The sequence below is a fragment of the Somniosus microcephalus genome, chromosome 24, assembly GCF_052327205.1.
Source record: "Somniosus microcephalus isolate GS21.2 chromosome 24, FLI_Smic_1.0, whole genome shotgun sequence".
Taxonomy (NCBI): domain Eukaryota; kingdom Metazoa; phylum Chordata; class Chondrichthyes; order Squaliformes; family Somniosidae; genus Somniosus; species Somniosus microcephalus.
In genome coordinates this window covers 62,488,104-62,499,078 of record NC_141010.1, presented here as the reverse complement: position 1 = coordinate 62,499,078, position 10,975 = coordinate 62,488,104, and the positions used below count along the sequence as shown (strand labels likewise).

Sequence of the window (10,975 nt, the reverse complement as noted above, 5' to 3'; positions counted from 1 at the left end):
TACCTTAAAAAGGGTTGCCAACTGATTGGCCATATTCCTGGAGGTTATCATTACATGATTGCCTGCCCCTAACTGCCCCGCCCAGCTCAACAGCCTTTCTTCCACCTCCAATAATTTCCTTTGAGCATTTTTGTTTATTCTAAAATGAAGAAAAACTTTTTTTTATTGCCCATACTATTTTTCTCCTGGTTTGATCACAACATGTCCAGGAGATTAATCTCGAATTCCTGGAGACTCCAGGACAATCCTGGAGGGTTGGCGACCTTGCTTCCACTAAAGGGGATATCTGACAACTGAGGGCTCCTGTGGATCCCAGGGGGGATGTGACTATCTGGTGAGTTGCTGATGCAAGGCTTGAGGCAGCCCAGATCCACTGGAGGATCCTGGCTGGGGCCTCTGGCTATGGGCATCACTCAAAAATGAAGGGTTGCTCTACGGTAAGATACCTAGACCTCTGGGCTGTGGCTGAGCCGGTTAATGGAGCCAGGGTACTCATAGAAGGTAACCTGACCCATCAAAAAGCTATCTGCAATTGCTCCTGCTCTGGTGGCAGCAACACTGAACCCAACCGTCGGTGGAGCCATGGATCTCACAGCTGAGCCCAGGCCAGCTTCTGCTGCTCTGCTACTTACCAGCATCAGAGGGAGCAACTGACCGGCAAATGTGTTCACCTGAAGTTGTGTGACTGAACAAAATCTGGCAGATGGGCCTGACAGAATGCCATACTAAAGCTCGTTGGTGAATTCATCAACTGTGTGCATTGCCCACTTGGACCAGAGTTGCAAATTTCAGGGTTTGTCCCCTGCATGGGAGAGAACCCAAACGACAACTGTAGAATCTGGGATATGTCCTGTACACAATGACTCGACTGGGTCTGGGACCGGTGCCGTATACAAGGACTCTACTGGGTCTGGGACTGGTGCCGTATACAAGGATTCCACTGGGTCTGGGACTGGTGCTGTATACAAGGACTCCACTGGGTCTGGGGCTGGTGCTGTATACAATGACTCCACTGGGTCTGGGACTGGTGCCGTATACAAGGACTCCACTGGGTCTGGGGCTGGTGCTGTATACAAGGACTCCACTGGGTCTGGGACTGGTGCCGTATACAATGACTCCACTGGGTCTGGGACTGGTGCCGTATACAAGGACTCCACTGGGTCTGGGGCTGTATACAATGACTTCACTGGGTCTGGGGCTGGTGCTGTATACAAGGACTCCACTGGGTCTGGGGCTGGTGCTGTATACAATGACTCCACTGGGTCTGGGGCTGGTGCTGTATACAAGGACTCCACTGGGTCTGGTGCTGTATACAAGGACTCCACTGGGACTAGGGCTGGTGCTGTATACAAGGACTCAACTGGGTCTGGGGCTGGTGCTGTATACAAGGACTCCACTGGGTCTGGGACTGGCTGTACACAATGACTCCAGTGGGTCTGGGGCTGGTGCTGTATACAAGGACTCCACTGGGTCTGGGACTGGTGCCGTATACAAGGACTCCACTGGGTCTGGGGCTGGTGCTGTATACAATGACTTCACTGGGTCTGGGGCTGGTGCTGTATACAAGGACTCCACTGGGTCTGGGGCTGGTGCTGTATACAATGACTCCACTGGGTCTGGGGCTGGTGCTGTATACAAGGACTCCACTGGGTCTGGTGCTGTAAACAAGGACTCCACTGGGACTAGGGCTGGTGCTGTATACAAGGACTCAACTGGGTCTGGGGCTGGTGCTGTATACAAGGACTCCACTGGGTCTGGGACTGGCTGTACACAATGACTCCAGTGGGTCTGGGGCTGGTGCTGTATACAAGGACTCCACTGGGTCTGGGACTGGTGCCGTATACAAGGACTCCACTGGGTCTGGGGCTGGTGCTGTATACAAGGACTCCACACATATATATCCAAATGTAAGTTTAATATTGATTGAATCTGAATAAAAAACAATTCAGATATAAGGGGATTTCATGCGAGAAGGAAATAAATCATTATCAGGGCACATCCCACACCCTCCACTTTGACACAAGGGGTGCGAGGTGCGAAGACAGCGTCTCCGCGCTCCCGAGAAGGGGGAGCGAGCACAGCGTCCCCGCGCTCCCGAGGGGGGGGGGGGGGGGCGAGCACAGCGTCTCCGCGCTCCCGAGAGGGGGGCGAGCACAGCGTCTCCGCGCTCCCGAGAGGGGGGCGAGCACAGCGTCTCCGCGCTCCCGAGAGGGGGGCGAGCACAGCGTCTCCGCGCTCCCGAGAGGGGGGCGAGCACAGCGTCTCCGCGCTCCCGAGAGGGGGGCGAGCACACCGTCTCCGCGCTCCCGAGAGGGGGGCGAGCACACCGTCTCCGCGCTCCCGAGAGGGGGGCGAGCACACCGTCTCCGCGCTCCCGAGGGGGGCGAGCACACCGTCTCCGCGCTCCCGAGAGGGGGGCGAGCACAGCGTCTCCGCGCTCCCGAGGGGGGCGAGCACAGCGTCTCCGCGCTCCCGAGGGGGGTGAGCACAGCGTCTCCGCGCTCCCGAGGGGGGCGAGCACAGCGTCTCCGCGCTCCCGAGGGGGAGCGAGCTCAGCGTCTCCGCGCTCCTGAAAAAGGGGGGGGGGGGGGGGGAGCGAGCTCAGCGTCTCCGCACTCCTGATTCACTGGCTGCTGGTACGGAAACAGAAAGGGGCAAAAGTTTTGATCTGAAATCTCATGTCTTCAAGTAGATCAACAATGTTCAGGCGGTGGTCCCTAGTCCACCTGAGCTGGTTCGATGGGCATCCACATTATTCAGCTTCCATCAATACCGCAGGTCGCCGGATCCCAGCTGATGCTTGTAAGTTAATGAAGTTGGCTGTTTTTATACAAAAAATACAAATAAAGACCATCGGCATCAAGCAGCCGCAGCATGTGCTTGGGGTCCACTTTCAGAAGTCCCAGTCCTCCATGTCCAGTTGCTCCAGGCTGGACACCAGTCCGGCCATACCTCGCAGCTCGTGTGGGTGAGCTCCTTCCAGGTCAGTCATGGGTGTGACAGGTCGGAGCAGGTCCGGAAGCACCTCCACCACTCGCCGCTTCAGCTTATTATTTGAAGAAAAGAAAATGAGTTAGTGACCTGCAACAGCTCAGAAAAATGAGTGGAATTGAGTTTAGTTGACAGGATTGGCAGCTGACAAAAACCTGTCAAAATCAGTGCAGCAACCCCACACTGCATGAACCCTTCACGTAAGAATCCCTTATTAACCTAAACAGTAAAGAGCCTGCAATGGTCTTAACCTCAGGAGTTGGTGCGATTGTGATACTGTGAGGAGTTACAGAAGGTATATTCACTTTGCAATGTGTTTTTAAAAACTCATCAGCCAGTAGCTGGATTCCCCATGAGTCTGGAAAAGAAATAAGTTGAACACCAGCTCCACCTTGTAACCAGAGAGAGAACTTCACAAGTTCCTCCCTCCCTTCCATTTTGCTTATTTCCCACCATCTCCTCTCTATCTCCTCCATTTACCTTTTTCCCCCTGCCCCGCTCCCTCCTTCCGTCTCACTCCCCTAGATGACGTGCAGTGAGTGCAGCCCATCAAAGTGGCGGCAACTTACTAGGAGCATCAGAGAAAACAAGCCTCAACCTCGAGAACCTCCTTGTCCCACCCTCTGAATAAAAGAACATTGGGGTCCGTGAGATAAGAGAGGGCGTGGGTAATGGGAGAACTGAATATATGAAGGAGGCAATTTCACGGTTTTATAAATAACTATGCACCATGTACGTACCTGCTTCACAAACGAATGGTTGAGTAACGCGCTGGCTGAGGGTCTATAAAGCACACACAAGGACAAGAGTCAGAGTGCTGAAGCAAACAGCAAGATTAAAGTGAGGGCGATGCAGATTAACCAGTTAGGTTGGTGAAATGCCCCCTCGATGGCACAGTTGGTAAAGGCAGCAGTGGGTAATTGAGCCATATAGACCAGAAGGTTTCAGGTTCAATCCCCGGCCTGTGTTGAGTTGGTCAATCTCAGCCAGGTGCTACAATTAGCCTCAATGTCCATGGGCTGGGAGGAGCAAATCAACCGGTGAGTCATGCCGGAAAGTGAGCAAGTCAACTTTAGGATCAGACTTGGCTGTGATTGTCCTCCAATAGCAAGTGTCCCAGCTCACACATGGAGATTGGCCAATTGACTCTGCAGGACATTGCCCCAACCTAGCCCAGAGATTGTGCAGGATATTGCTCCAATCTAGCCCAGGGACTGTGCAGGATATTGCTCCAATCTAGCCCAGAGACTGTGCAGGATATTGCTCCAATCTAGCCCAGGGACTGTGCAGGATATTGCTCCAATCTAGCCCAGGGACTGTGCAGGATATTGCTCCAATCTAGCCCAGGGACTGTGCAGGATATTGCCCCAATCTAGCCCAGGGACTGTGCAGGATATTGCTCCAATCTAGCCCAGGGACTGTGCAGGATATTGCTCCAATCTAGCCCAGAGACTGTGCAGGATATTGCTCCAATCTAGCCCAGGGACTGTGTAGGATATTGCTCCAATCTAGCCCAGGGACTGTGCAGGATATTGCTCCAATCTAGCCCAGGGACTGTGCAGGATATTGCTCCAATCTAGCCCAGGGACTGTGCAGGATATTGCTCCAATCTAGCCCAGGGACTGTGCAGGATATTGCTCTAACCTAGCCCAGGGACTGTGCAGGATATTGCCCCAATCTTGCCCAGGGACTGTGCAGGATATTGCTCCAATCTAGCCCAGGGACTGTGCAGGATATTGCCCCAATCTAGCCCAGGGACTGTGCAGGATATTGCCCCAATCTAGCCCAGGGACTGTGCAGGATATTGCCCCAATCTAGCCCAGGGACTGTGCAGGATATTGCTCCAACCTAGCCCAGGGACTGTGCAGGATATTGCCCCAATCTAGCCCAGGGACTGTGCAGGATATTGCTCCAATCTAGCCCAGGGACTGTGCAGGATATTGCCCCAATCTAGCCCAGGGACTGTGCAGGATATTGCTCCAATCTAGCCCAGGGACTGTGCAGGATATTGCTCCAATCTAGCCCAGAGACTGTGCAGGATATTGCTCCAATCTAGCCCAGAGACTGTGCAGGATATTGCTCCAATCTAGCCCAGGGACTGTGCAGGATATTGCTCCAATCTAGCCCAGAGACTGTGCAGGATATTGCTCCAATCTAGCCCAGGGACTGTGCAGGATATTGCTCCAATCTAGCCCAGGGACTGTGCAGGATATTGCTCCAATCTAGCCCAGAGACTGTGCAGGATATTGCCCCAATCTAGCCCAAGGACTGTGCAGGATATTGCCCCAATCTAGCCCAGGGACTGTGCAGGATATTGCCCCAATCTAGCCCAGGGACTGTGCAGGATATTGCTCCAATCCAGCCCAGGGACTGTGCAGGATATTGCTCCAATCTAGCCCAGAGACTGTGCAGGATATTGCCCCAATCTAGCCCAGGGACTGTGCAGGATATTGCTCCAATCTAGCCCAGGGACTGTGCAGGATATTGCTCCAATCTAGCCCAGGGACTGTGCAGGATATTGCCCCAATCTAGCCCAGAGACTGTGCAGGATATTGCTCCAATCTAGCCCAGGGACACGAAGGCCAATACCAATTAAGATCAGTTAATTCAGCAGCAGACTGGAAATCAAACCTAGCACCTTCTGGGCTGTATCTTGGACCTACAGTTTCTTAGCCCACTCGGCCAGCTCTGTAATCAAATAAAAGATCCAATGATTACAGCTCTGCAGTCGAATGGAAAGAGATGGGTGACTGGACAGCACACTGGCCTTTCACTCGAGTTCAAATCCAGCCCAGACTGAGGAGATGAAAGTCTCTCTCTGTTGGCTTTAAGAGTCCTACACAATTTCAATCTGGTTTCCAGTGGACATGGGTACACAGCACCAAACAGACTGTAACTCAGCACTGACAATCTCACTCAGTGAGGACACAGGGTGGTTGAGGTGGAAGATGGAAAGCGACATTGACGCAGTACTTTTCTGGCTGAGACACAGCATTGGGGCAGAGTAGAGGGAGCTTTGCTCTGCATCTAGCACGTTCTGTCTGACCTAGGACTGCCCAATATCGGATAGCTCAAATGGAAAGGGTTTAATTCCCCGGCATTAACATCACCTTTATAAGTTTATTTTCATATATAGGTTCATTTAATGAATGCAGTCCAGCCCGAAACAGCCAAGAGCGAGTATGTTTTCTCAATGAACGCACCTCTGCTCAGGTTCCCGCTGTAAGCACAACTCCACAAAATTGTGGAAGAGCCCAGAGAAGGTCCTGTTGTACGGATGCTGCACCTGTTCCCCGTTTGTTGTTCGCATACCACAAGCAGCAGAGCTCTCTACGATGCCCAAATCCACTGCTGACTGAGAGTTTGTCATCAACAGTTCCTCTTCGGGGATAGTAGTGGTGTCCAGTAGGCAGGGCACGGTACCATTCAACTTCTCCAGCAACATCTGAGGAGAGCAGAAGGACCATGGAAATAAGAGAGAATTCTCTGCAAACTAAACCTTGCATACGAACAAAACACAATGAATTTGGTTCCCCACAGAAGGTGATGCAAAGGAATATTCTAAATACTACATGTAATTAAATATGGACATCACCCCACAGCAGGTCTGTATCACACAATATATGGGCTACAGGAGCTAGAGATCCCTGAATTCATATTTGTCTTCACCTTTTCCTTCATTTTTGCTAATCTCCCCTTATTTAGCACCTTGCACTTAGTCCTCCCCTTCAAATGCTCTCTCCTCCCAGCTCTCTCCGGTCCTTTCCCCAGCGTTCCCAATCCTTGGCCTCTGCTGTCCTGCAGAAGGCCAGAGCCGCAATTGGGGATTTTATTGAGTTTGCTCAGCAATGATTGGACATGGTCAGTGTTGAGTCGACCTCCAGTCCCAAATCTTTCTCAGCCTCTGTTCCAGCTATTTTGACAACCTTCATGTCTCAAACTTTATTCCAATGTGTCAGACGTCGCACTAACCTCTCCTGAATTTCATCAGTCGTGGTTCCCGAATCCAGGTCACTTACGCAGATCATAAAGAGGGGGCACCTCACCTGTTGTGCTACTCCAAGGCCGATATCATTCCCCTACCTGGTACCCTCTTATCTACCTCCAAGTTTTACCAGGGATACCCGCTGTTTTAACACTTTCAGGAGAAATTTTACAAAAGCACTACATACTTCCAGCTGAACTTTGCATCGGAAAGCTTCCCCGAGTCGAATTCCTTTACCTCCCAGTTGTCTCTTACATGTGGTGCTACTCCACCTTCCTTTCCTGTCACAAGATAATTATGGGTAAGCGAGGCCATTCAGCCCACTTCAACTTATTCACCCAGAAAGATCCTAAAGTTCCCTCAGTGCAACATCTAATTGGTTCTTAAATAATTCTAAGGTTTTCACCTTCCACCAATCTACCTGGGGCCTATTCCATGTGTGTATCACTCTTCAAATGAAGAGGAGCTTCCTAATACGAGTCCTAAATTTGCCTTTAACGAGTTTGTCCCCCTTGTTCTACTCTCAGTTTATCATTTTCCAGAATTACCTTTTCTGCACTATTTACAATCTTGTGTAAGTTCACCTCTTGGACATCTCCCTTCATGGCTGAATAGCCCAAACTTCTCCAGTCTTTCCTCACAATTGAGACCTGCAAGAGTTGGGATCAGCCTCATGGCTCTTCTCTGCACTGTCTCCACTACCTGAATGTCTCCCTTATGCAGACTGCCCAGTACACTGTTCGCTCACCGCCTCCTCAGACTTGTATTCTACAGATTTCGCTCGATAGTTCAACATCCTATTGGTTTTGCTGATTGCCGCTCTGACATTTTGAGCAGTTTAAGACTCCATTGTCTTTTTCACCTTAGTTATTTTAAGACCATTCATAGACATACATGGGTTCATTTCCGCCCCCCCCCCCCAATGTGTAGTACTTTACATTTGTCTGTATTAAACTTCAGCTGCCACTGTTCTGTGCACTTACATATTGTCCAGCTCCATTTGTAATTTCTGAACAGCCTCCTCTTGCCCTTCCTCAGCACTCTAAACCCTTTCTCTTGCACCTGTCTCAGATCATCACTAGGTCATCGTTCCCAATTACAGGAAACTTTGATTTATCCGGAGGTTGTATGGCCGGAAACCTCGATCTAACGGCAGAAATCAGCAGCCGTTTTGTTAGGTTTTTTCTTTTTTTTTCTTCTCCTAGCATTTTTTTTTTTTTTTTTTTTTAAAAACAGGCAGTCTCTGGAAAGTCTCTCTGAAGCTGTTGCTAAGCTACAGAGACGCTTCCAAGGTACGGGCCGACTGTTTACAAGCTGTTGCTAAGCAACAGTGTTTGTTGTCTGATACGGAGATGTAAACCTCCGTATCCTTCAACATTAGCGCTGGTCTGTCCGGAAGTTTTCACAGATCGGCATCACGCCGGTCCCATCGGTGCCGGATATCGCGAAGTTTCCTGTAGCACAACAGTCATCGATTTGTGGGTGCTTCTCATACTCATTTACATACATCATAATAGTTTAAGCCTATCCTTCACATTATTCCTTTTTTATCTGGTCTCTCCATTATTAATTTCTTTTTTTTGGTCCGCTCCCAACACAGCAGACATTCCTACGCGCCCAGCTGCTGTGCTACTCTTACGGATAGTCTTTTCCCCATGGATACTCCCTTGCTCCAGTGCCATGGTGTTGCTCACAATTACTCTCCCCACGCCCCTGTCCTCATCATAGGCATCAGGAAATGGACACTGTTGACAAATGCAGACCCCAGGGTTTTCCTGTAATGGCTCCTGCTATTCGCCCTACTACTGGTTCCCATTCCCCCATCTCCCTCTGTGGAGCGCCTGCACCCTGGATCGTGTCTTCCAGAGACCTTTTCTCCCGCCTATGTTGCAGGGTGCAGCCAGCTGGTCCTTAGCATTCCTCTCCTTCAGCAACACATGTGTACTCCTTTGACAATCCAAGATATTCCAAATCCTGCACATTGCACACATCATGAATCGAGCTCTGAATCCCACCATTCCTACACCCCCAGCTGCTGTGCTACTCACAAGTACTAACTCAAACTACTTTTTCTGCTCACCTGTCCTGGTGGTGGATGATGATTCGGGCCTGCTCCTCAATGGCACCAAACGTCTTCCCTTTCTTAATTCAGCTCAATCTCACTGTCACCTTTTTACACTTAGCCGCCAGGAGCTCTAGTAGCCTCACAGCAGAGATTCCCAACATCATTTAAAAAAAAAAAAATAATAATACTTGATGTCCCATGGCACGGAGTAGGGTATCAGCCGCAACACCTCTGACTGGGCTTGCTCATAAATTGAGGGCCAGGCTTATCCAGTGGCCCACAGCCTGACCAGGTTGAGGCTATCAACTTACTTAAAACATCATTTAGAATTCAATCTTTAAATAATTAGTTACTTCAACTTTGAGTCTTTGATGTGAAATTGTAATGGTTGCCTTGTGTGTTTGTTCTGGAAATTCATTCTCGATCCAATTAGTCCCGGGTAAATGCAAGCCCTTTCTAACCACATGACGATCAACACATCATGATTAGCACAGATCAAGTTTAATTTTATAAAATTAAAAGGGAAGATAATGAGCATTCTGTGACTGAATTAAACTAAACTAAACGTGTATCAAACGTTTCACATTCTCAACCTGCCAACGAACCCCTCCTTTATCCTTCTCCATAGTCTATTGAGCAATATATCTAGATTTTAAAATGATCATATTACCAAAACCCCTTGATGTGCCAGCCCCATGGTGCAGTCCGTGCCTATGACAGGCAGTGCTGGGTACACTAACACACATACCTGAGTTGCGGGCATATTTTTGAAGGGAACATGTCCATTAGCGAGCTCGCAGGCAGTTATTCCCAGGCTGTAAATATCAGATTTGGCATCGTAACCCTGCAGATTCTACAGGAAGGGAACAAAAAGGTAACAGAGTATTTTAGTTAGCAGCTGCAAACATTCAAAAAGCACCAACGCCAACATTCCAAATGGTCAACCACTTTGGTGACAAAAACAGGAAGGCACATTATTTGAATGGCAATAGATTGGGAGAAGGGGAAGTGCAAAGAGACCTGGGTGTTCTTGTGCACCAGTTGCTGAAGGTAAGCATGCAGGTGCAGCAGGCGGTTAAGAAGGCAAATGGTATGTTGGCCTTCGTAGCGAGAGGGTTCGAGTACAGGAACAAGGATGTCTTGCTACAGTTGTACAGGGCCTTGGTGAGACCGCACCTTGAGTATTGTGTGCAGTTTTGGTCGCCTTATCTGAGGAAGGACATTCTTGCCATGAAAGGAGTGCAGCGAAGATTCACCAGGCTGATACCTGGGATGGCAGGAATGACATATGAGGAGAGATTGTGTCGATTGGGCTTATACTCACTGGAGTTTAGAAGATTGAGAGGGGATCTCATCGAAACCTATAACATTCTGTCAGGCCTGGACAGACTAGATGCTGGAAGGATGTTCCCGATGGTCGGGGAGTCCAGAACCAGGGGTCACAGTCTAAGGATAAGGGGTAAGCCATTTAGGACTGAAATGAGGAGGAATTTCTTCACCCAGAGAGTGGTGAACCTGTGGAATTCTCTGCCACAGAGGGCGGTGGAGGCCAATTCATTAAATATATTCAAGAAAGAGTTGGATATATTTCTTAAGGCTAAAGGGATCAAGGGATATGGGGAGAAGGCAGGGACAGGGTACTGAATTTGAATGATCAGCCATGATCTCATTGAATGGCGGAGCAGGCTCGAAGGGCCGAATGGCCTACTCCTGCTCCTATCTTCTATGTTTCTATGTTTCACACAGATGGAACCCAGTGTATGGGTAACCCATAGCCAGGTGACAGGACCTGCCTCACTCGACTGAAAAGCATCAATTCAGATTGCTAAGAAGCAAACACGTGATGCAGTAAAGGAATGGCTATTCCGCACAACTTCTATCCTAAGAATGAGGGCTCAGGGCTCGAGCATGCAGCGATTCCTCACCCCTGCCCC

At 49.7% G+C, this 10,975-nt stretch overlaps 1 protein-coding gene across 9 annotated transcripts in view; it reads right to left on the bottom strand.

Annotated features, from left to right (window-relative positions):
• Positions 1–1,898: 1,898 nt before the first annotated feature.
• The window catches only part of strada (STE20 related adaptor alpha), a 72,284-nt gene continuing 63,207 nt past the window's right edge, over positions 1,899–10,975 (bottom strand). For 8 of the 9 annotated variants that reach the window (XM_085966661.1, XM_085966667.1, XM_085966665.1 and 5 more), the window contains 4 exons: positions 9,790–9,894; positions 6,195–6,436; positions 3,732–3,774; positions 1,899–3,046 (listed from right to left, as the gene is read on the bottom strand). In XM_085966661.1, coding sequence (XP_085822787.1) covers positions 2,894–3,046; positions 3,732–3,774; positions 6,195–6,436; positions 9,790–9,894 — 543 coding nt within the window. In that variant the 3' untranslated portion in view covers positions 1,899–2,893. The remainder of the gene's footprint in view (positions 3,047–3,731; positions 3,775–6,194; positions 6,437–9,789; positions 9,895–10,975) is intronic. The other variant, XM_085966669.1, reaches the window with a different exon arrangement.